We start from the raw sequence: 21674 nt of genomic DNA on the forward strand, positions 1-21674 counted from the left end.
AGCTGGGGCAGCATCCCACTCCCTCCAGCTGACAGCGCCCCCTACGGTGGGTGTGGTAAACTGTGTGGACAGCATAGCAGTCTCACCTCTGCCTCCCTGTCTCCTGAGTTATCCTAAGAGATACTGCCTCCACTTCTCTGGACTGCTTTGCACAGGGTCATATCTCAGTTATTCCACCTCAAGCAAATTCTTCCACCTGATGTACTCAGGCAAACAACTTCTTATTAATCATTAACGCTCTTTGAGCTCTTGCCACACTAGCCAATACTATCCAAAGGAATAATTAAGGTAACAATGAACTAAAACAACCGTATAGAATAGATACCCAGTATAATCATCTCCACTTTCAGATGAAGAAAATAAAGTTAAATAAGCTAAATAACGTATAAGTGGCAGCATCGGGATTCCAACAGAGCAGTGTGACTCCACTCTGCAGATTTCCCCAATGTGAAAACCCACTCATCATAAAGGAGAGGATGACCGTTCCATGGTCAATCAAAACACAACCCAGGCATTCACAGACTCTTCCAAAGGAAAGCCACTTACAAGTCGCCTTCAGTGTTGTTGTTTTGCAGACAGGGAAACAGAGGCACAGAGGGGGGAGTGACCCGTTTGTGATCTCATTCTTGCCCAATCTAATCTTACATCCTCCAGAAGTGAAGCCTTTGTGCTTTGCTTTAGGTCTGTGAGGGCAGTGGCTGTGCATTATTTTTCCTGGGATTGAAATAGCATAAAACCAATGAGCATATCTACTTCTGTAGATAGGGGGTTGGGTAGAGTAGGCGTTGAGAGAGGGAAGCAGGAGCATCAAAAGTTGAACTCGAGTCTTTGCTCAGAATTAGTTTGGCTATGACAGCAGCCTCGGCATTTACTGTATTGAGATGTTGGTTTCCTTATATGTTTTCCTTGTGGACTAATATTAAAACATTGACTCTCAATTGGTAGCAATCAGTTAAGCTGCACAACCTTGTGGAGGATCACAACAAAGTCCAGGTTACAATCACCGTAAAAGGCAAAGGTGAGTGAAATGTCTTCTGCTATTGTTAGCATGATAATATTTCAGGGTGGAATCGGTCTCATTTATTATTATTAGTCCATGAGAAAAAGGCTTTTCTGACTGAACCCAGGACTGGGGCTAAAGTGAGGCAAACAAGGCATCTGAGATGGAAAATTTAAGAAGACAAGATCACACAAATGCTGACCTGTACCTGCAGGAACTCTGAGAGTGAGAACCTTGTTGAATTTTATACCCTTGCATGGCTCATCCTCATCCCAGCCCAGATTAAACCATTCTTACCCCATGTATGGGCTGCTTCAGATTTCCTCTACCCTCCATATCTCAGTTATTTAAATATTACTGGATAAGCCTTCCTATGGCTTTTTAATTTTCCTAACTATTCCATATAGACCCTGCATCAGATATTTTGATCTGTTATCCAGAACACAAGCCTGAATGAAGCTTGTAGATGGCTGGCTGGACACTGGCATTGGCTCTGGACTTAGCCTGGGGAGTGGGAGGTGGCCGTGGCTCTCTGTGAGGAATGAGGAGCTGTGTCTGGGGCAGCAGAAGCTGTCTGAAGGTTTACACTCATTCTCATTCAAAGGAAGGAGTGTGCTGCAGGGGGTCAGGAACTCAGCCAAGGAGGGTAAGCAGCAACAAAGAGGCAGTCTTTTCTGTTGACCAATGTCCTTGAATGACTTCTCTGGGAAGAGCACTGTCCCAGGTACTAGGATCAAGCTGAGGTCTTGTTGCTGAGCTGGTCCTTTGCTATGGCCCAGGAATCAATTCCCTTGTCCCGGTTCCTGGGAATTTGTGATTGAGTGGAAAGGGGCTGGGGCAGGTGTGCACCCTGGATAGTTCTTGCCAACAGGCTGACATGAGTTTGCAGTCCCTTTCATTTTTAAGTAAAAACAGGAGAAGGTCAGCTAGTCATGGAAACTCTGCTGTTGTATAGGTGAGCAGGAGCTGGAATCCTGCCTCTTGGTTCCTGGAGATGCCCTCATTCTACCAGGAAAATGCTCATTGCCATGTGATGCTCTTCTGATTGACGGGAGCTGTGTGGTGAACGAAAGCATGCTCACAGGTAGGCAGCTATCATGGAGCTTCTTTTTCCTGTCCAACAACTAGGCCAAGTGTTAGCAAAGCAGACCAGTGTATACACACTGCCTTATACCAGGCCCATGCTAAGCAGTGATGGAGGGGTGAGGGAGACACAGTATATGCAAATAGTAAACATTTAACAATAAAAGAATCAAGCCATGAGAAATACAAAACTAGAAAAAAAAACACAACCTAATACGACATGTGATTAATTAATTGCCTGATGGGTGACGTGAATAGGATGAGTTGGGTTCTGAGGAGGGTGGGGTCACTACACTGTTTGATGGACAATCTCTTCATAAATATGAGAATGGTTTTTATTTTTATCCAAACAAAACACAACCCAAAACTACCAAATCTCACAACTGGCAGGGCGCAAAGATTTTTATCCAGCCCTGCTCTCTGTAGATGGAAATCTGAATCCCAGTTGTCACTGGGAAGGAGACTGAGTTGTACCTTTGGAAGAGAGAGAGTCCTAATGAGAGAAGAAGAGATTCTACAGCAGCACAGAAATAGAAACTATTTGTCTTTTGTGCTTACAAATTGTTGCATTTTTCTGTTTCCAAATTGCTAAAGACATGAAAACACACACACACACACACACACACACACACGCACACGTGCACACACACTTTTTAACATCACCTAAATGTAAAGGGAGTCATTATCTATTCCTAAATTGTTTAACACAAGCTGGTTTCAAATTAAAAATGAGTCTGCTTAATTTAAAATTGAGAGAAGAAAATGTGGTAAACACAAATATATTCAATGTAATTGCAAAATAACCCTTTAATGTGCTGAAATCTAACTTTCTTATAATGACAGTGATGAGGTTTGCATGTTAATCAAATCCTTCATCCGGGATGTTGCCATAGTACCCACTGTGCAAACCTTAAGCCCAAGAACTGTCCTCCTCACTCAAAGGCAGTGACTGTCACATTTCCCAGCAGCCTGCCCATGAGGAATGGCTTCCCTCATTGGTGACGAAGAGCCTGGTTGTGGAAAAACAAGGTAGGGAGGAAAGCAGTATTTACTCGCCTGAGTCTGACTCAGTGTGGAGTTCTCGCCTGGATTCTGAGGAAAACTCAGAGAGTTCCAGAGAAGTAGAAATGGTAAACAAAACTCTCCTTCAATAAATGTGCAAAATTGACCTAAAGTCACCTTAAATAGTAAGTGACTTTTCCTAGGGTCTGTTTCTAAAAAAATAAAGTCACCAGCATTAATATCTATATAACTTAAATACTGATACAAGTAAATTTCAGAGACAGACACATAAAACAGAAATATAGCTTTCTCATTCATTGCTTCAAAAAGAGCAAGTACCACCATGCTCTAAATACTTGATCACACAGCCTACATAGATCTTTCCGCTCATGTACATATTTGTGGGAAGGATGCTGATTGAACAAACAGATTAGGGTTAACTTCCTGAAAGTGAAAATGTATTCCTAGAACATTGGTCCACAAATGTGGCTCAGGTAGTTTCCCCCATTTTCAAAATAGACCTTTACATATGTAGAAGTCTTTATTTTATGTAAGAACAGCAAATACTCCTAGCATCTTCATACATTTTACAAATAACTTTTATATATCACTTCACTGTGGCGTAAAACAAATTGACTAGGAACTATTATAATACCCAATTTACAGATGAGGAAATTGAAATGAAAAGATACTAGGGCTGCTCAGCTAGCAAGTGAGAGAATTAGAATTGGAAATGGAATTGGCATTTGTTCTCAGTCAGAAGGGCCATAGGAGTGAGGAGGAGGATTCTAAGGTGAGCAAAGCTGCTACTGTGATTTTTTTGTGATTGCCTCATCTCCTTTTTCCCTCAGCTGCGTATTCCCATCCATAGCACATGCCTGTTGTAAGATCTCCCTCCTCATCATCTCCTTAGCCTCATCCTATTGCATTAAGCTCAACTAAGCAAGAAGCTTCACTTTATTTTATAGCTACACGTAATTATTATTTTGGTTCCAAATTCTGCCTCCCTTGGAAGTGTGCATTGTGAAGTACCTGGTATAAATCAAACAGTTATCCCTATGAATTTGAGGTCCTTCAGATCCTAGTCTGGCTGCTGATGTTGTGCAAGGCATCGAGGAAGGGGATCTAGTCTAGGGCAGCCCATCCTTTCTGGTGCCTCCACTTCACTCTGGGCTTGGGAAATGTCCCAGGCTTATCTACCTGGAAAAGGAAGCAGATCCAGGTGCCTTTGGCTCTGGGTTTCCACAATCCAAGTTTCCTTTGGATTTTCTTTCAGGTGCCTTTCCAGAGATGTTTATTTAGCTAGCAGAGTAGTAGGAGAAAGGGAAAAGCTTTGTTCTTACTCTCTAAAATTTATGATCAAACTTATGAGTGACTTTTGAAACCAAAAAAGTAGTTATCTACTCCTCAGTCCTTTGTTTCCTGCCTCTTGAGACAATGGTGCCTTTTAAGATCTAGCTCCTCACAAAGCAGTCAAGAGGCAAAAGGGAATACCATGGGGGAAATCCTATCAGCATTTTAAAAATTTCTCTTGGCAAAATAGCTGACTTTTCTTAGTTCTTATACATATTAGACACTGTGCCAACATTTTACGTGTGTTATTTCATTCAAGCCACAACTATATAAAGGTGGGAGAACCTAAGGCCTAGAGAGAGTGAGTAATTTGCTTTAGGTCACAAGACTTAGAGGTGGTGGTGCTGATATTTAAATTCCTTTGTGTATTCATTCATTCATTTCACAAAGGTTTTAGTAGACCTTACTATGGAGCAGACACTCTACCAGATGCTGGGGATACAGCAGGGAACAAGGCAGATAAGATTTCGGCCCTCCTGGAGCTGACTTTATAGTGGGAGACAGAAAATATGAAAATAGGTAAATGACATAAGTTTCCAACAGTTGAAAGTTTTATGAAGAAAATAAAACACTTAAGCCCAGACATTTTGACCTCAGAACCTGTGCTTATAACTACTGCCTCCTCATTCTCTTAGGAATAATTGGGGTGGGAGGAGGGGAAGGAGGAGGAGTAGTCACTCTGCCACAATCCCCTTCCTTCTCCGTCAGAGAAGGAAGAACTACTTCAAATAAATCAGTAGTTCTTCCTTCTCTGACGGAGAAGGAAGAACTACTGATTTATTTGAAACGCATGTGAGGGAAGTATGCATGATCCAAGTTAGACACAGCTGGGAGTGGGGCCAGAACTTCTGCCATGTTGCCATGGCAATGGGGCAGAAGTTCCCGCCCTGTAGCTGCTTGCTCATTCACTTACTCGCTCATTCATTCACTCATTCACTCACTCATTATTCACTCACTCAGCAAACCCTCTCAGGTCCCTGGCACCAGGCCAGGCACTGAAGGTGAAGCAGGAAAGACAGAGCTATGTCCTCAAGATGTTAGTAATTCAGTGGGGCGAAGCAGGCACTGAACGAGGCAGTTGTATGCACAGATGCAGTGTACTGGGTTCGGTGAGGGCTATAACTAACGCCAACTTTGTTCTCTTGATAAAATGGGGCCTCGGGAGCCAGGCCGCCCCAAGCCTGTAGGCCTGTGCCTAGGCCAGGAGTGGCCAGGGTCCCGGAACATGACAGAGGGTGCAGATCGGGCTGAGGGGTCTGGCCCCACCCCTCACCCTCACCCTCGAGTGCACAAATTTTTGTGCACTGTGCTACTAGTTCATCTATATAAATATATAAATATATAAATATATAAATATATAAAAGCCTAATATGCAAAGTGTCCCCTCAGGAGTTTGGCCAATTGGGAGTTTGATCACTCACTATGACATGCACTGACCACCAGTGGGCAGCGCAGAATTAAGGAAGGCCCTGACCCTACCCATGCATGAATTTTGTGCACTGGGCCTCTAGTTAATTATAAATTGTGAATTAATATTCTGTGATCTAAAGGCAGAGAAACATTTGTAATTCTCTAAGTATCTGCCTTTGCAAAGGTTGATTTAAAAACAATGTGACACAGCAATTTGGAGATTTGCCAAGAGATTATTTTTACAAGGTCATTTAGAATGCAACTGATAAATCCACACAATGGATAGATGTCATAATTGTTCTAAAGCAATGACTTAGGGGCAGTGCTTGGTATAGGGTTCATGGATCTTCCAAGTGGATGAACACATCCACTTGTAGCAGAGTGATGCACCCCAACTCTGGCACCAGGGGCCCTCCCAGCTTTTGCCCTATGTATCTCTTCATCTGATTGTTCTTCTCTGTCCTTTAACATATCCTTTAATAAGCTGGTAAATGTAAGTGTTTGCCTGAGTTCTGTGAGCCACTTAGCAAATTAATCAACTCCAAGGAGAGGGGTAGTGAGAGCCGCAGGTTTATTGGTCAGAAGCACAGGTGACAACATAGATTTCCAATTGGCATCTGCAGTGAGGTGGGAGCGGTCCTGTGGGACGGAGCCCTCAACCTGTGGGATCTGATGCTATCGCTAGATAGATAGTGTCAGAATTGAGGTAGATTGTAGGACAACCTGCAGGCATCACAAAATTGCTTCTTGTGGGGTCAGAAGTGTTGTGTGGTAGTAGTGTGAGAGTAAAGGATAAACATAGGAGGAAGGACTGGAGGGTTGTTGTTGTTTTTTTAACTCAGGAAGTCAAGGCAGATTGTGGTTGAGAACTTATTAATAAAAGAGATTTATTAGTCCCACTGTAGCCTCAGATCATCCAGAGAATGTGTTTGTATTCCAAAGAGCTAAATAATTCACAGCTTATCCATGGTTAATGCAACTACTATGAGTCAGACAGAGATTACTAGTGAAATCAGTGGGACCTAGATGAAAGAAGAGTTCCAGACTGACTGGGTGAGGTGCATTCACAAGGAAAAAACATCAGGACTCAGAGAATGATTCTATGAAAGAGTAGAGCAGAGTATGGGAAGAGGAAGAATTAGTTGTAAAACTGATTTAGCAAAAGAGTGGTACCATAAAGAAATAGGAAAGCCAAGAGGAAGTTTAAGGATGAAGATATTGATATGGACTTCAGATATGATGAGGTGGAGATGCTAGTGGGATGTCCAGGTTGGGATGGACAGCCCATGATTGGGATAAGAGCCCAGGAGAGAGGCTACTTACTTGTCTGGCTCCCTGGGCTTTAGGAAGGCAGGGTTTCTGTCTGTCTTGTTCATCATTATATGCCCAGCACTTAGAACAGTGCCTGGAACAGAGTAAGCACTTAAAAATAGTTGTTGAATGAATGGGTAAATGGGCAGATGAATGGATGAATGAGAGGCAAATAATAATAAATATGTACATGTTTTTTGCTCCTTTATTGCCTAGAATAGTGTTGGGCTTAAAGAATACTTGGGGGAATGATTGTGGTGACTCTTTTTGCTAAAATAGGCTGTTTTTAAAATTATAACTAGGTCAGATGTTGGAAATATAGGAAGAACTTAAATAAGTATTTGAAATAGAATCAAGGGTCCCACATTTTGTATCCTGTATCCCTAAGAACAGTCACCTGACTCAAGGGATGAGCATTCAGACCCGATTAGCTGTGGTCTGTATACTTTCTTGAAACTGGCACGCACCAGCTCTAAATAACTCGAGTTCACACAAAATCAACAAAATACAATCTTCTTTAGGAGAAAGTATACCCGTTACAAAGACGCCATTGCCCCACATGGAGAATACAATGCCCTGGAAATCCCACAGCTCAGAGGACTATCGGAAACATGTTCTTTTCTGTGGCACAGAAGTGATCCAGGTCAAGCCCACTGAGCAGGGGCCAGTAAGAGCAGTTGTTTTGCGAACAGGTGAGTCAATTCCACTTTTGTAAGTTTAGTCTATGATTGAAGGTGGGGGAATTGGATTTGGGGGAATCTTGTTGTGATTATGAAGTTTGCCACATTCCGGCAATAACAGCCACACTCATTTTCAATCCGGCCCTTATTCTAAGTTGCCACCATTTTTCCACCATTTTCAACTGAACGGTTCATTGTTAAAACCCTTGTAGATGATGCATCAAACACAGGGATAAAGTATATATATCCTCAAAGGCAAAAGTGTATTCTTGGTTTTTCTTGTGTCCTTCGGCTTCTTGTCTTCTCTTCTCTCCACCCACTCTGAGTCCCAAGAAAACAGTTTCAACCACTATCACTTGAGAGCATTTTTTCTTTCAAAGAGTTGCCTGCTCGGCTATTAAGATCCCTGCTGGCTATCTCCACCTGGTTGCGCCCCATAGACACTCCAAAGTCAAGGCATTTAAACGTGATCTCGTTCTCCTCTAGCACTTCTTTCTGTTGACAACATCACCATCTGGTAGAGTCTTCGTATTTATCTTAACTCTTCACTTGCTCCAATACCAAATAGGGCACCACATCTTGTCCACTTTACAAACATGTCCTGAGCCCTGTCTCCCTCTCCTTCACCCCCATTGTGTCCAGGCCTTCACCATATCCTGTCTAAACCATTACAACAGAAACATTTCTTAACTGTTGCTTTCAACTTTGCCTCAAATACTTTTCCTTATGTTTTGTTCAACCTTTCTCTAACCTATTCCTCAATCTGTCACCAAGTCACATCTATAAAACATAACTTGAAGCAGCTTATGCACACCTGGGAATCTTGTTAAAATCCTGATTTCTGGGCCTCATCCTCGGGAAATTGTGTTTCTTTGTTACTAATGACGAGGCCCAGAAATCACAATTTTAACAAGATTCCCAGGTGATTCTAATGTGCAGCCAAGGTTGAGAACCACTGTGCTAAGGTAACAGGGTACAGGGAACTTTGCCCCTTTTCTCCAAAGCCTGAAAAGCCATGTTTCAGGAGACCAGGAGTCCATTAAGTAGTGGGATTAAGGCATGTTTTATATTTATAATACTGACTCATATCTAGAATGTATAGTAGTCAACCTTAGATATTAATAACTTAGATATTAATGAGTATCTACTAAGTGCTATTCACTGAGGACTCTATAGAAAAAAAAATCGTGAGGTATTCCTTGTCTTTAAGGAAGATTTATGGTGTGGTGAGGGACACAGATGGATTTATAGCTAACTCAAACAAAGAGCAGTGTAGATGTCTTTGACCAAGTGTTATAGGCATTCCAAAAAGCAGAGAGATTATTTTTGATATGAACTATAAAAGTAGGACTCTGAAAACATGAATTCGATGAAGTGGCACTTTGAGCCACACCTGATAGGAAGGATTTAGCCAATCATATCAGAGAGCTGAAAAGACATGTTAATTTACATCTGAAAAACACAAAGGAAGGAAAGCACAGGGGTCTTCTGGGACCAGTGAGCAATTGAGAGATAAGTCTAGCAAGGAAGGGGTGGAACAGCTTTAAGGGGACCTCAAATGCCATGCCTAGTTATGTGAACTTTATTCTAAAAAGTGGGTGTTCTGGACGGTTTTTGAGCTTAAAAATGACATGATCAGAGGCATATATATATTTAAGAAGTTACTTGCCTTGTGCATTGTTTTTCTCTTAATTTTCTATTATTTTCAATACATATTTGGTCTAAAACTGCAATGTGAGCTACTGACACAGTGACTCGCAAAGAAAGAGAAACCAAGCAGGGCTACGGGAATGCTACTTCTTGTGCCCAGCGAATTGTGAGGAGAATAAATGTAAATACACTGTTAGGTCACAGCAATGTTGTTTTCATTCCATAGTCAAATGACCCTCCTAACCAATTCTTTTTTTTTTTCTACCCCCTAACCTCCTCCCCTCCCCCCGCCCTGCCCGCCCCACCGCTACCCGCCCCCCCCCCCCCCCCCCCGCACCGCCCTCCTAACCAATTCTTAATTCAATACAAACCATTTTGGGTTTGGGGAAACTAAAGGGACCTTCCTCTGCCTGTAATTATCTTCATGCAGGTTACAATACAGCCAAAGGGGACTTGGTGAGATCCATCCTTTACCCCCGGCCTCTGAACTTCAAACTCTACAGTGGTGCCTTCAAGTTCATAGTGTTCCTGTCCTGTATTGGAGTTGTGGGTTTTTTCTATGCCCTTGGTGTGTATATGTATCACAGAGTAAGTACTGAGGGTAAGGGTTTTTAATAGTATAGTGTTCTCAAGGAGTTTGACTTACCACTGAGTCCTGTTATTCTGTGACTCAATGCTGTCCAACAGAGCTTGCTTAGATGATGAAAATATTGTATGCAGTATAGACACTGTCTAGTTTGGTAGCCCTTAACCATGCATGCTTATTGAGCAGTTGAAATATGGCTAGTGTAACCGAGGCAGTGAACTTTCTATTTTATTTTATTTTCATTAATCAGCCATTTGTGGTTAGTGAAAATTATATTAGATGGTGCAGCTACAAAAAGTTGCTCCTTTCACCACTGAGATGGGGATAAGAAGTTACTGCATTGGTGATACCCAAGCCAAACAGCTTCGGAAAAAATACATATCTCTTAAGCCTGAGGTGATGGGGAGGGTTTCGTTAATCAGATCAGAGGGCAGGAAGGCCATACTAATTTGAGTGAGCAAATACAAAAGAAGAAATGCACACGGGCCTTCTGGCACCAGCAAGCAATTAAGAGATTAAGTCTAGCAAGGTAGAAAGAGATCAGATTGAAGGAGATCCTGAATGTCATGCATAGAAATATGGATTATTTGTGAGTGTTGACATATTTGAGGGTGTACTCTGTCCAGGGAATACTTAACATACCATGCAGGCAATGGTTGGCCCTGTGTTTTGTTAGGTTCTGAGATGAAATTCAATGTCTACTTTTACAGAGCTTCATGCTGCATGGATTCCCACTTCCTTTTAAGATCCAGGGTGTCTGTTTCATTTGAATGTCTCTCTCTTCATTGCTGTGATAGCTGGAGAGGGAAAGGTTGTCACAATGATCTCTGAGGTCCTTTCTGGTCCTGAGAGTGTGATTCTCTTGTGAGCTATGTCATCTTTTCCGTGAGACATCTGAGATCTTAACAGTGTAGGCTCAAAGGAAAGAAGAAAAAAATGTGAATAAACAGATTCAAACATGGGTATGAAACTGAGTGGAGGTGTCCTAGTTACAATGCCCCAACTGGTAGCATCAAGTACATTCTCTGTGTGTGTTGGAGGGGGAGAGGGGTGAATATTATGGGCAGAGACACGGTCTTAAGAATAACTAGGCGATGTTCATGCTCCCATTTGATCTCTGATAGTCCTTTCAATCTGAAGTAAGACTCCGTGGAGCACGTCTGGAGGAGGCCAGGGTATATTGGCAGGAGTAGAATGGACCCTGAAAGAAGGAGGCAGACTGTCAAACCCCGGGGGGCTGAACTTTGAGGCAGGATACCAGTTTCAAATGGGAGTAGGAGTGTTCAGCAGGAAAACAGGCACAAGACCCTGTCCTGAGACCGGGAGGTGCTGGCAATGATGGGGAAGGAAGGTTTTCTGGGCAGGACTCAACATCTAATATGCACCAAAGCAACAAGGCTAATTACAGACCCCATCTTCTTGGGGTCAAAACCTATGGTGCTGTTGACCTCCTTTATGTGCACTGGTTCAAGATTAGACAGGGCCGAGTCCTTAGAGTCAAAACTCCTCTGTGGCTGTGGGAGGGAAAAGCAGGCAATTATGGATTTTGCAATAGACTGAGATTGGACCAAAGATGTATCTAGCAGCCATTGCTACTGAATTTGAAGCTGTGATTTCAGTACTCAAAAGAGGACTTTATGGTCAAACTTATGGTTCATTTAAAAAAAATAACACCTAGGCAAGGTTGGAGAGGATTGAGCCATTATATCTAGGGCATGTGAAAAATAAAAGAAACCACCCCATGACTTGATCTTGGCCCTGCCTTTACCAGCCTGTGAATTTCTTCAGATCTGCCTGGAATCTTGACTCCAGGAGAACTGGCTTGTTAGTAAAACACATTGGTACCCATTTGTGCCTTGGAGTTGGATCAACTAGAGTTCAGATCCTCATCATTTAACTAACATGAGGCCTTGAAGAAGTTAATTTTTAATCCTTGGTTTCCTCACTTATTAAGTGATTAAGAAAAAATAATGGTACATACGTCATGAGGTTATTGTGGAGTAACAAAGCAATGTGTGTGTGCCCGTTTCAGAGTGTGTGTCCAGTGAGGGCCAGCTATATTCATTATTGGCCTCCCTATAGCACATAATATTTGCTGAGATCTTGGCAAAATATTGGTCATAGTTTTTAGCAAGTTATCATTTATTCAATGTGTGTGCTGAGCACCTCCTCTGTGTCAGAAACTGTGCTAAACTCTCTATCAAGAGATGAATAAGATAAATTCAAAGATGAGTAAGCTACAGCTGCTGTACCCAAGGAGTTTGTGGGCTAGAGAGGGAGAGAGGTTTATAATCCAAGAGTCAGGCCACTGTGTGAAATATAACTCTAGACTAGTCCCAGTGCCCTGGTAGACCAGAGGGTGTATGGATGGGCCAAGAAGGGGTAGGCACTCTGAGTGGAAGGAATGCTATGTGGAGAGAAACCGAGGCAGGAAAGGTCATGGAGAGTGTGGGGTGAGGACCAGAGTCTCCTGTGTTCTGCAGTGGGAGGCAATTCATTCATTCGTTGAGCACAGCCAAGAGAACCCTCAGCCCCGCTGAGAGAGCCAGTTCGGTAGGAATCTTCTGAGTCATTAGCGCTCCTGTGTTGGGGGAGACAGTGCCAGGAAGGGTGCCAGCCTGCTTGGCTGGGCTAACCTGTGTGTCCCTCCCCTCCCCAGGTCTCACCAAGACATACCGTAGCCATGGCCCTGCTCCTCTTCACCGGAACTGTCCCTCCAGTGCTGCCAGCTGCCCTGACCACAGGCATCATGTATGCACAAAAGAGGCTGAAGAAAAAGAAAATCTTCTGTATCTCCCCACAGAGAATCAATATGTGCGGACAAATAAACCTCGTGTGCTTTGACAAAGTATGAACTCAACTCTGCAGTTTGGCAATTGATGATTTTAGAGCTGGGAAGAGCCTCAGAGAATGTCTAGTCCGGCGCCCTCATTTCACAGATGGGAGCACTGAGGCCAGAGAAGGCCACATAGTGAGCTCATGTGAGATCATGTTTTAGAAGCCTGCTGTGCTGAGGCCCAGGAAGTGGGTCAGCCATCACTCGTGCATTTCTTTCCTGTGAAATTTAATACTTTTGGTCCCTGTTTTGAGTTTCTAAACAATCTCTTACTGTAGTAACTTATAGATATGACAGCTGTTTCAGGCAAAAAAAGAAAATATGAAGGACATTTTGATTCCCTGAAGTGCTTTGTCCTGAACTGAAGTGAGCATATTCATTTCTCTGCCTCATGGCTTCACTGCTATAATGCAATGGCCTGGCTTGTTCCCTCAGTGGTGTCTTCAGTTCATTTGCATTTGAATAATTGATAAAGGCTTGACCACTTTTTAATTAACCCGCTTTGGCAGAGGGCCCCATAATGAGATGTTCCTAGCTCTTGAGAAGTTCATGATCTAGCTGAGGAAGCAGGTAAATGGAAGTGAAGATGATGATAATGCAGTGAGATGCATGCTTAATGCAGGTATGAGTGGAGCATAGAGGTGCAGTTACCTGGCGCAGGTGGGAGGTCATCTCTGAGCTGGGTTTTGGTTGTTAGATAGAATGGGCCTAAGGCAGGCTCAGAGCCAAGCAACCAAGAAACATAAGGATGTGAGGGCCTATAGCACAGGAGGATAAAGTTCACTGGGGTGTGGCTGGAATGTGGGCTGTTCGGTAGGGAATGCAGCTGGAGAGGAGGAGCCCAATTGTTCAGTGCCTGATGTACCAAGTTAAGGAGCAGGGCCTTGTCATGAAGCAAATGGGAGTCCTTCCCATTTTTTTTAAAAAAGACCAGTAACATTTTAAAATATATATATATTTTATTGATTTTTTACAGAGAGGAAGGGAGATGGATAGAGAGTTAGAAACATCGATGAGAGAGAAACATCGATCAGCTGCCTCCTGCACACCTCCTACTGGGAATATGCCCGCAACCAAGGTACATGCCCTTGACCAGAATTGAACCCGGGACCCTTCAGTCCGCAGGCCGATGCTCTATCCACTGAGCCAAACCGGTCAGGGCCAGTAACATTTTTATAGGTGTGTTTTAGTTATTCCAATGGGGGCGTTTGATAAGAAGGGATAGAAGGGAGATAGGACTGAAGCAGGAGGTTATCTGGGGGTAACTGAAGAGCACGCTCATTGTCCTAGACAGTGAGGTCAAGAATGGAGAGTAGAGGACAAACTGGAGAGACAGGAGCAGGCTTGACAAGTCTTCATCCCCAATTGGAAGTGGCATAGCTCTTAGATTGCTTTAGTTCTATTCTCTTTCAGTTTCCTTTGGCAAAGGAAATCCTCTATTGCCATCAGTGAGGAGCCAGTAGGGTTAACTTAATAGTAGCTTCCTTTTAGATTCAGGGCCAGATAACAACAGCCCTTTGGACATTTTCTGATAGGGACTCACATTACTTACTCCAGCGACATCATTACTGTTTAGAATATAGGAAGGGGATTTATAAAATATGTTCATTATATTTGGCTATTTCTACAGCTAATTTTACACAGGCTGTTTATCTTACTTCTTATGTAAAGCTTTTTCCTCCCCATCCTCATGTGCTTCTTTGCTAGTCTGTGTTAGGGACCACTCCTCAGCAAGCTTGGCCAAACTCTTGGTGGCATGACGTCATGTGATAGTGTAAAGGAGTCCTGATTGGGAGTTAGCAAGATGAGAGATCGAATCCTGAATTTAGACTAACTTTCTGCATGACTTTTGTGATAAGATTATCAAGTTTCTTTCTAGCTCTCACATTATAAAGCTCTACCAGCACGATGTTGGAATAAAAGTACTCTACAATTAATTGAATTATTGAATTTCCATCTAGTGCTGTTTCAATTTAGGAGATATTTACCACTGGGTTTCTGAGTACACTTGTTCCCATGTGTATCTCCAGTTAATGTCGGTTTGTTGTAAGTTCTCTAAAACAAGTTCCCCCTTTTCTATTCAATTCAGCCCAAGACTGGGCTAATATTTATGCCAAGAAGTTTTCTTTATCTATTTTATTCTCTTTAGAATCTCAGCTATAATTTAGGTTTCTTTCTATTTTATGGTCAGCTTTAGTATATTATGGTCATTTTCACGCAGATAAATAACATGGTACCATTTCTATTTGCTGCCGTACCATCTCTATTTTCGTGTTCAAAATATTGATGCTTAAAAACATAATCTAATCACCAGAAAAACATCTCAGTTTGGATTAAGTTGCTAAGTCTTTTTGAAATGGAACAACTCAAGGGGATTTGGAAACACATAGGTTGTGTTTCTTATAAAATGCAGGAGGGAAATGAAGCAAATAGCTTTTCTTGTTTTTGCCCTTCAAGAAATAACTCACACAGGCATGTTAGCTTTCTATAAAGTCCAAATGAATGAATACAACAAAGATTCCTTAATTCTTTAATCTAAAAATCAGTATGGGCTTTGTCTTTCCATATACTTTGCCAAATTTATTTACCATTTGTCGTCTAGTGGAAGACTCTAGATGACTGGATTCTGGCTCTTTCTTTCTTTCTTTTTTTTTAAAAAATTTTTTTAATATATTTTATTGATTTTTTACAGAGAGGAAGAGAGAGAGACAGAGAGTTAGAAACATTGATGAGAGAGAAACATCGATCAGCTGCCTCCTGCACACTCCCCACTAGGGAAGTGCCCACAACTCAGGTACATGCCCCTGACCGGAATCGAACCCGGGACCCTTCAGTCCGCAGGCCGACGCTCCATCCACTGAGCCAAACCGGTTTCGGCTGGCTCTTTCTTTCTTATTTACAGGCCATTGTGTCCTAAGGCTGCTCTGGTCACCTGTAGCCTGTGATTGTGTCTATTTACTCAGTTGTAAGAATTGAAAGCATTGTGATCACTTCACTGTAAAGTACTGTGCTAATGTGATGTGCTGTAATGATAGAAGATGTTGTTTAGTAGAAAACTGAAAATTCAGTGTCTTATACAGAGATGACCTTTAAAAAGTACGTCAGAGACCTAGGTGTCAGTGTTGAAATAGGATATTCCCCAACACTTGGTAGTACTCTGCTTTGCTTTGATAATGTTGACACAACGGTGGTCAGCTCCTTACTCCGAATGGGTGTTAAGCAGGCCTAAAGCTGTTGGTGGCCAGCTCTTTACTCTGAATGGATATTAAGCAGGCCTAAAGCTGTTAGCGTACGTACTGAAGACATTGGGATATGTAGTTCATGACCAACTGTGAAACAATGAGCAAATTAAAAGTGCTATGATTGTCCTCAGTTCTGTTTTGAATTCTCTGTTACATTTTCTGATAAATACTCTCCCATAATACAGCAAATCAAATCTTCCAACTATTTTCCTCTTGACCTAACAATAAAACCCATTCATGGACATTCATTAATATTCATTTAGCACTTTGTTGCTCTTTTTAGTCTCAAAGCCCTTTATCAACATTTTATTATCAATCTGGAAAGTCACCATATCACCCATATTTTAGGAAATTGTGTGAACCAGATGGCAGACTGTGAACTAAATAGTCTTAAAAAGTAAAGAAAAAATTTCTGAGCTCTTCTTTAGAAAGATAACAAGTGCCAACTAAAAGCCAAAGCTGGTTCTTATTAGATATCCATTCACTGAACTTCTCTCATTTAACAACAAGTCAAAACATTAATAGAAACAAATCACTTCCATTTTGTTGTAATGGTTAGTAATTAGAATCATCTAATTATCAACATGGTCTTTTGGGAATCATTTGTCACCTGCTGAACCTTTCTTTCAGGTGCCCTTCTCTGATTTAAAATTTGATACTTCCAAAGAGAAGGCTTTGGATAACTGGATCTACTTTAATTTCTTGGGAACTTGTTTATTTATGTATTTTTTTCTTATAATTTTAGTGATTTTAGAGAGAAAGGGAGAGGAAGAGAGAGATAGAAACATCAATGATGAGAGAGAATCATTAATTGGCTGCCTCCTGCATGCCCCCCACTGTGGATCAAACCCACAACCCGGGCATGTGCCCTTGACCAGAATTGAACCTGGGACCCTTCAGTCCACAGGCCGATGCTCTATCCACTGAGCAAAACCAGCTAGGTCTGGAATTTGGTTTTTATGTGAGTCATGATATAATTAAAAGCTCCAAATCTTATGCTAATACTGACTCTATTTTTTCCCCCCCAGACTGGCACTCTTACAGAGGATGGGCTGGACCTCTGGGGAACTGTCCCCACTGCTGACAACTGGTAGGCACCTTCATGAAGAAGGAATGTGTGATTGGTGAGGCTGCCTTGGGGCTACTCAAATCCATTCTTCCAGTGTTGAGGGATCAATGCCCCATAAAATATGTATAATAATTGTCTGGAACCAGCTCCCAATTATTCTAATTTTTTAAATTAAATGAGTTCTAATTTCAGAATTAGACAGGGAAAGTAGGCCTTCAAGCTCCACATGAAAAATGGAATAGAATGAGGTTAGTGATTAAGAAGCTGAATGACTAAAACAGAGCAGTAAAGAGTGAAATCAGGACTGTGCTTAAGTAAAAACTGCAAAGACTTCCTGGGCAGCTAGTGTAATAGGGAATCCAGAGAAGAAGAGCTCCATCTCTTCCCTTAGTTTACACTCCAGCAGAATGAAAGGGCGCAGAGTAACAGCAGGCAAGCAGCACGCACATCGTTGCAGGAGACCCATGGTCTGGGCCTCAACAAACTACCTGGGCTCTAGCCCTACTCCTGAGTCTCTGCCCCTGTGTACAGGTCCAGTCCAGGTCTTTGTCCAGACAGTCAGGGCCTCTACTGGTCTGAATCACAATAGGGGAAAAGGATGTTTGTAGTTTCAACCCTGCCTCTCACTCCCTTGCCCCTAGTACTCTGAAAATTTTGGGGAGATAGAAACATCTAGATATAATTTCTATTTAGCTCTAAGACTGGAGGAGAAGAAGGTAAACCAAACCAGTCTATTGTCAAAGAAGAAAACAAGCTTTAGTTGCTGACTTCCATGCCAGGAGTTTCAGGGAATAGGGGCAAAGGCCAAAAGGCTGAGTAGAGAGAAATATTGCAGTCCATGCATGCTTTTAGTTGAGCCACCGGGCAGGCATCCTATTCATCTCCTCTGCACCAATGGCTTAGGGACTTCTTGCCTCTGGTGTGTGACTTCCTAGAGACAGCTCTGGGGAGTTTGCAGGAATCAGCTCTGAGCCTTAAGCAGTGTGCCTTCCTGAGATGCTGCCATCATGTGCACAGGCTACAAGTACCCTGACGGAAGTCCCTGTGATTCTATATGCTGAAATGACAGCATTGATTGACCAGTGGCAAACTATTGAAAAGGAGATTCACATCCATCTCAAAGGATGGTTTTCTGAACAGCAATGTGCAGGCAGAACACTCCAGTTAGAAAATAAGGAAGCCAAGTGAGCTGATATCTGCAAACTCTCCAAGGGCTCAAGGGCAGGGCAATACCTGTGCAAATGTAGAAATCGCAAGATGTTTAACTTGGGTCTGGAAAAATTGTGCATCAAGGACACCAGTATGAGTAGAATCTGTAAGGTAACATAGAACTGAAGCAGTCAGGGCCTTGAATACCAGGCTCGTGTTTGAACTTTATCATACTCGACATGGGGAGCTATTGAAGGTTTTTGACATAGGGATTGGGTATTATTGAAGCTCCGTGTTAGTGAGATTTAAGGGGCACAGGTGCAAAATGATTTTGTTGAAGGCCTTAACTTAGTAGTCATTTTCTTTACCAGTTTCCAGGAAGTCCACAGCTTTACCTCAGGCAAGGCTCTGCCCTGGGGCCCACTGTGTGCCGCCATGGCCAGCTGCCACTCTCTGATCCTCCTGGATGGGACCATCCAGGGAGACCCTCTGGACCTCAAGATGTTTGAGGGCACCAACTGGGTAAGATGATAGTTTATTGCTTCAACAGAATGAAGAAAACATGAAGAAATCCTTACTGGGAATGCTAACGCTTTTCTAACTTTGGTTGAAACCCAGAGATTTATAATCATGCACAAACAAAGTCTGATCCTACCTGAATTTTCTAGCCTCTGTGCCAAAGGACTCTGTTAATGAGTGCAACATGAAATAGGGTTGCATGATCAGATGGATTTGGGAACTGCTGTTTAAACAAAATTAAATCAGTTTCTTGACTGCAAGATTTCTTTAATATACTGTGGTGTATTGTGAATATTCAAGAGAAGCTATGAAATGCTGCATTTCCCAAACCTATTTGACCACAGAAACCTTATTTATGGGCCAAAATCTGTTTTGGAGAAAAATATTCTTCAAAACATCCTCAGAGAAACAGTAGACTAAAGCAGTGCTGTCCAATATAGTAACCACTTATCACATGTGGCTAATGAGCATTTGAAATGTGGCTATGCAAATGAGGAACTGAATTTATTTTATTTCATTTAAATTTAAGTTTAAATATCTACAAATGGCTGGTAGTTACTGTATTAGACAGCATAGGTTTATACACCAAAGTGTGTGTGTGTGTGTGTGTGTGTGTGTGTGTGTGTGTGTGTGGTGGGGGGAGGGGCGCTCTCAGTCCAATGGGTTCAATTTTCTGAGCTGAGTGTGAGTGGTAGTTGAAGGTCATAAATCCATCTTGGCAACTGTCATGACAAGGTGGTAAGACCTCTCCACTCTACCACTCTCTAGTGTGAACCCCAAATTCAGAACCAAGGCTCTGAGTCTGTGCCTCATCATGCATTTGAGATTACAAAGCCTCGCTCACAGACTTGTGGTGAGCATTGAGACTGTGAGCCTAAAAGGGCCCCATGTATTGTAAAGTGCCCAACATATGGAGGGTATTAATGAACGAATGAATTAGTTACTTACATTCTCCTGTCCTCCAAAAAAAATGTTCTAAAGCTACTTAGAATGATACATCAAATACAGGACAGCATTTTAAACAGAGTTGTAAAGAAATGGAAACAAATTATTGTAAGGACATTAAAAACATCTCACAAAAAATGTAATTTAAAGATGTATGGTAGGAAAATTGTAGCTTTCTAGAGGCCAGAATAATAAAAAGAAGAAACCTGTTAAACAGGGAAGTTACTGATATCAGTACATTATAATGAGAGCATTTGTTTTAGAGATATTTTGACACCAAGACAAAACAGTACTCACTTTCCTGGATCTTAATGGGAAGGAATCAGGGTAATTATTATAAGCAATGTCCTACCAACATCACTAGAGTTGGCACAATAATGAATTACACAGGGCCCTTGTTACTATATGTGACTTTGACCCTGGTTTTAGTAGTGCCCCCTTTTCCATAACAGAAGGGTTGACTATCTGCACAAATGACAGATGCGTTAGGTTTGTGTGTGGAAACATAAATCATTAATATTAACTCTGTCAGAACTGTTTTTAAGAACAGTTATATCCACCCCAAACAAAGCATAAAAGTGCAAGAATGTTCATCAAGTTTAAAGCTGGGTGAGAAGCAGCCTGGAGTTAAGCATCTTTTGGTAGTTAGGAACCTTTCATAAGGGGGAGGGAAAAAGTCCTTATAGACTGTAAGAATTTTAGCACTGGAAGGGATATTAGAGTATTTTTCAGAAGAAACTATGATCTAGAAAAATGCAGCAATATTTCCAAGGTTAAATAGGTGACAGAGCGAACATCACTATTGTCTCTTATATTCTGACCTTTATTATGCATATATTTGACTGATTTTCCCATATATTAGGTTAATATTAGTTTCTCAGGTGGTATGACTTACACTGTCATAATATCCAAAAAATATAAACCTTTTTGAAATATGCTAACTTGCTAATTATCTAGCTACCTAATTAGGCTGGTAGCATGGGTATAGCATCAGAAATACTCCCATGTTTATCTAAAGACCCAATCCTAAATCATCTGAAAGCTAATGTGCTCAGTTCCATTGAAGAGTAAATCTCCACCTAAGCCCTCCTTCAATTACTAGACATACCATTTAGGAAGAGCCATTGGCCTATAGCTCACACTTCTTCCATCAATCACTACTTAAAATGCAGTCACAATATTTCTGGATTTTCCACATTCTACAAGAAGATCCTTTAATGTAAATCAACACAACAGAAATCTGACAATGGGGTGTTAAGAAAATTGGCCTAGAAGAGAAAGTATGTGAAAAGGGCTTTGGAAAGATTAAAGTGCTATGCAAATGAGAGAAATTTCTTTCTTATTTTTCCCTAAGGAACCTTATGAATGTTTTTTTTTATTTTAAAACAGATAATGGAAGATTGCAATGTAGACTACTGCAAATTTAGGATGTCAGACTCAAACATAATCATAAAACCAGGACCGAAAGCCAGTCGGGTATGATTTGCTTCTTTCAATCATGTAGCTCTTTCCCCTTAAAACAGATGAAACTCCCCTGAATTTCACATATTTCTCTATCCCTATTATTTTGCCTTACTTTAACAGTGTCCATAGTTGGTTTGCTTATTTGTTTACTCCTGAATTTATCCATTAATTCATTCAACACCCACTGAGTACCTATATACGCTAGAGCACTGTGCTTGGTGCTAAGGGATGGAGTGATTTCAATGCTAGACACGTTGGGCTCTGTGTTGGAGTACACGGGCTGGTAGAAAAATCAATAGAGGTACAAATAAGTATAATACAATGTGCCAAGTGCTATAATAAAGGCCAAACACAGTGCCACAGGAATCCAGAGAT

General features: G+C 41.7%; 1 protein-coding gene across 2 annotated transcripts in view; it reads left to right on the forward strand.

Moving 5' to 3' along the window:
• ATP13A4 (ATPase 13A4) overlaps positions 1–21674 on the forward strand; it is a 254996-nt gene that overhangs the window by 184626 nt on the left and 48696 nt on the right. Inside the window, exons 36-44 of one of the 2 annotated variants that reach the window (XM_036348287.1) lie at positions 946–1018; positions 1605–1646; positions 1956–2084; positions 7681–7851; positions 9920–10077; positions 12735–12923; positions 17182–17243; positions 18743–18893; positions 21225–21311. In XM_036348287.1, coding sequence (XP_036204180.1) covers positions 946–1018; positions 1605–1646; positions 1956–2084; positions 7681–7851; positions 9920–10077; positions 12735–12923; positions 17182–17243; positions 18743–18893; positions 21225–21311 — 1062 coding nt within the window. The remainder of the gene's footprint in view (positions 1–945; positions 1019–1604; positions 1647–1955; positions 2085–7680; positions 7852–9919; positions 10078–12734; positions 12924–17181; positions 17244–18742; positions 18894–21224; positions 21312–21674) is intronic. The other variant, XM_036348288.1, reaches the window with a different exon arrangement.

Source organism: Myotis myotis, unplaced genomic scaffold (genome assembly GCF_014108235.1).
Source record: "Myotis myotis isolate mMyoMyo1 unplaced genomic scaffold, mMyoMyo1.p scaffold_m19_p_2, whole genome shotgun sequence".
Classification (NCBI taxonomy): Eukaryota; Metazoa; Chordata; class Mammalia; order Chiroptera; family Vespertilionidae; genus Myotis; species Myotis myotis.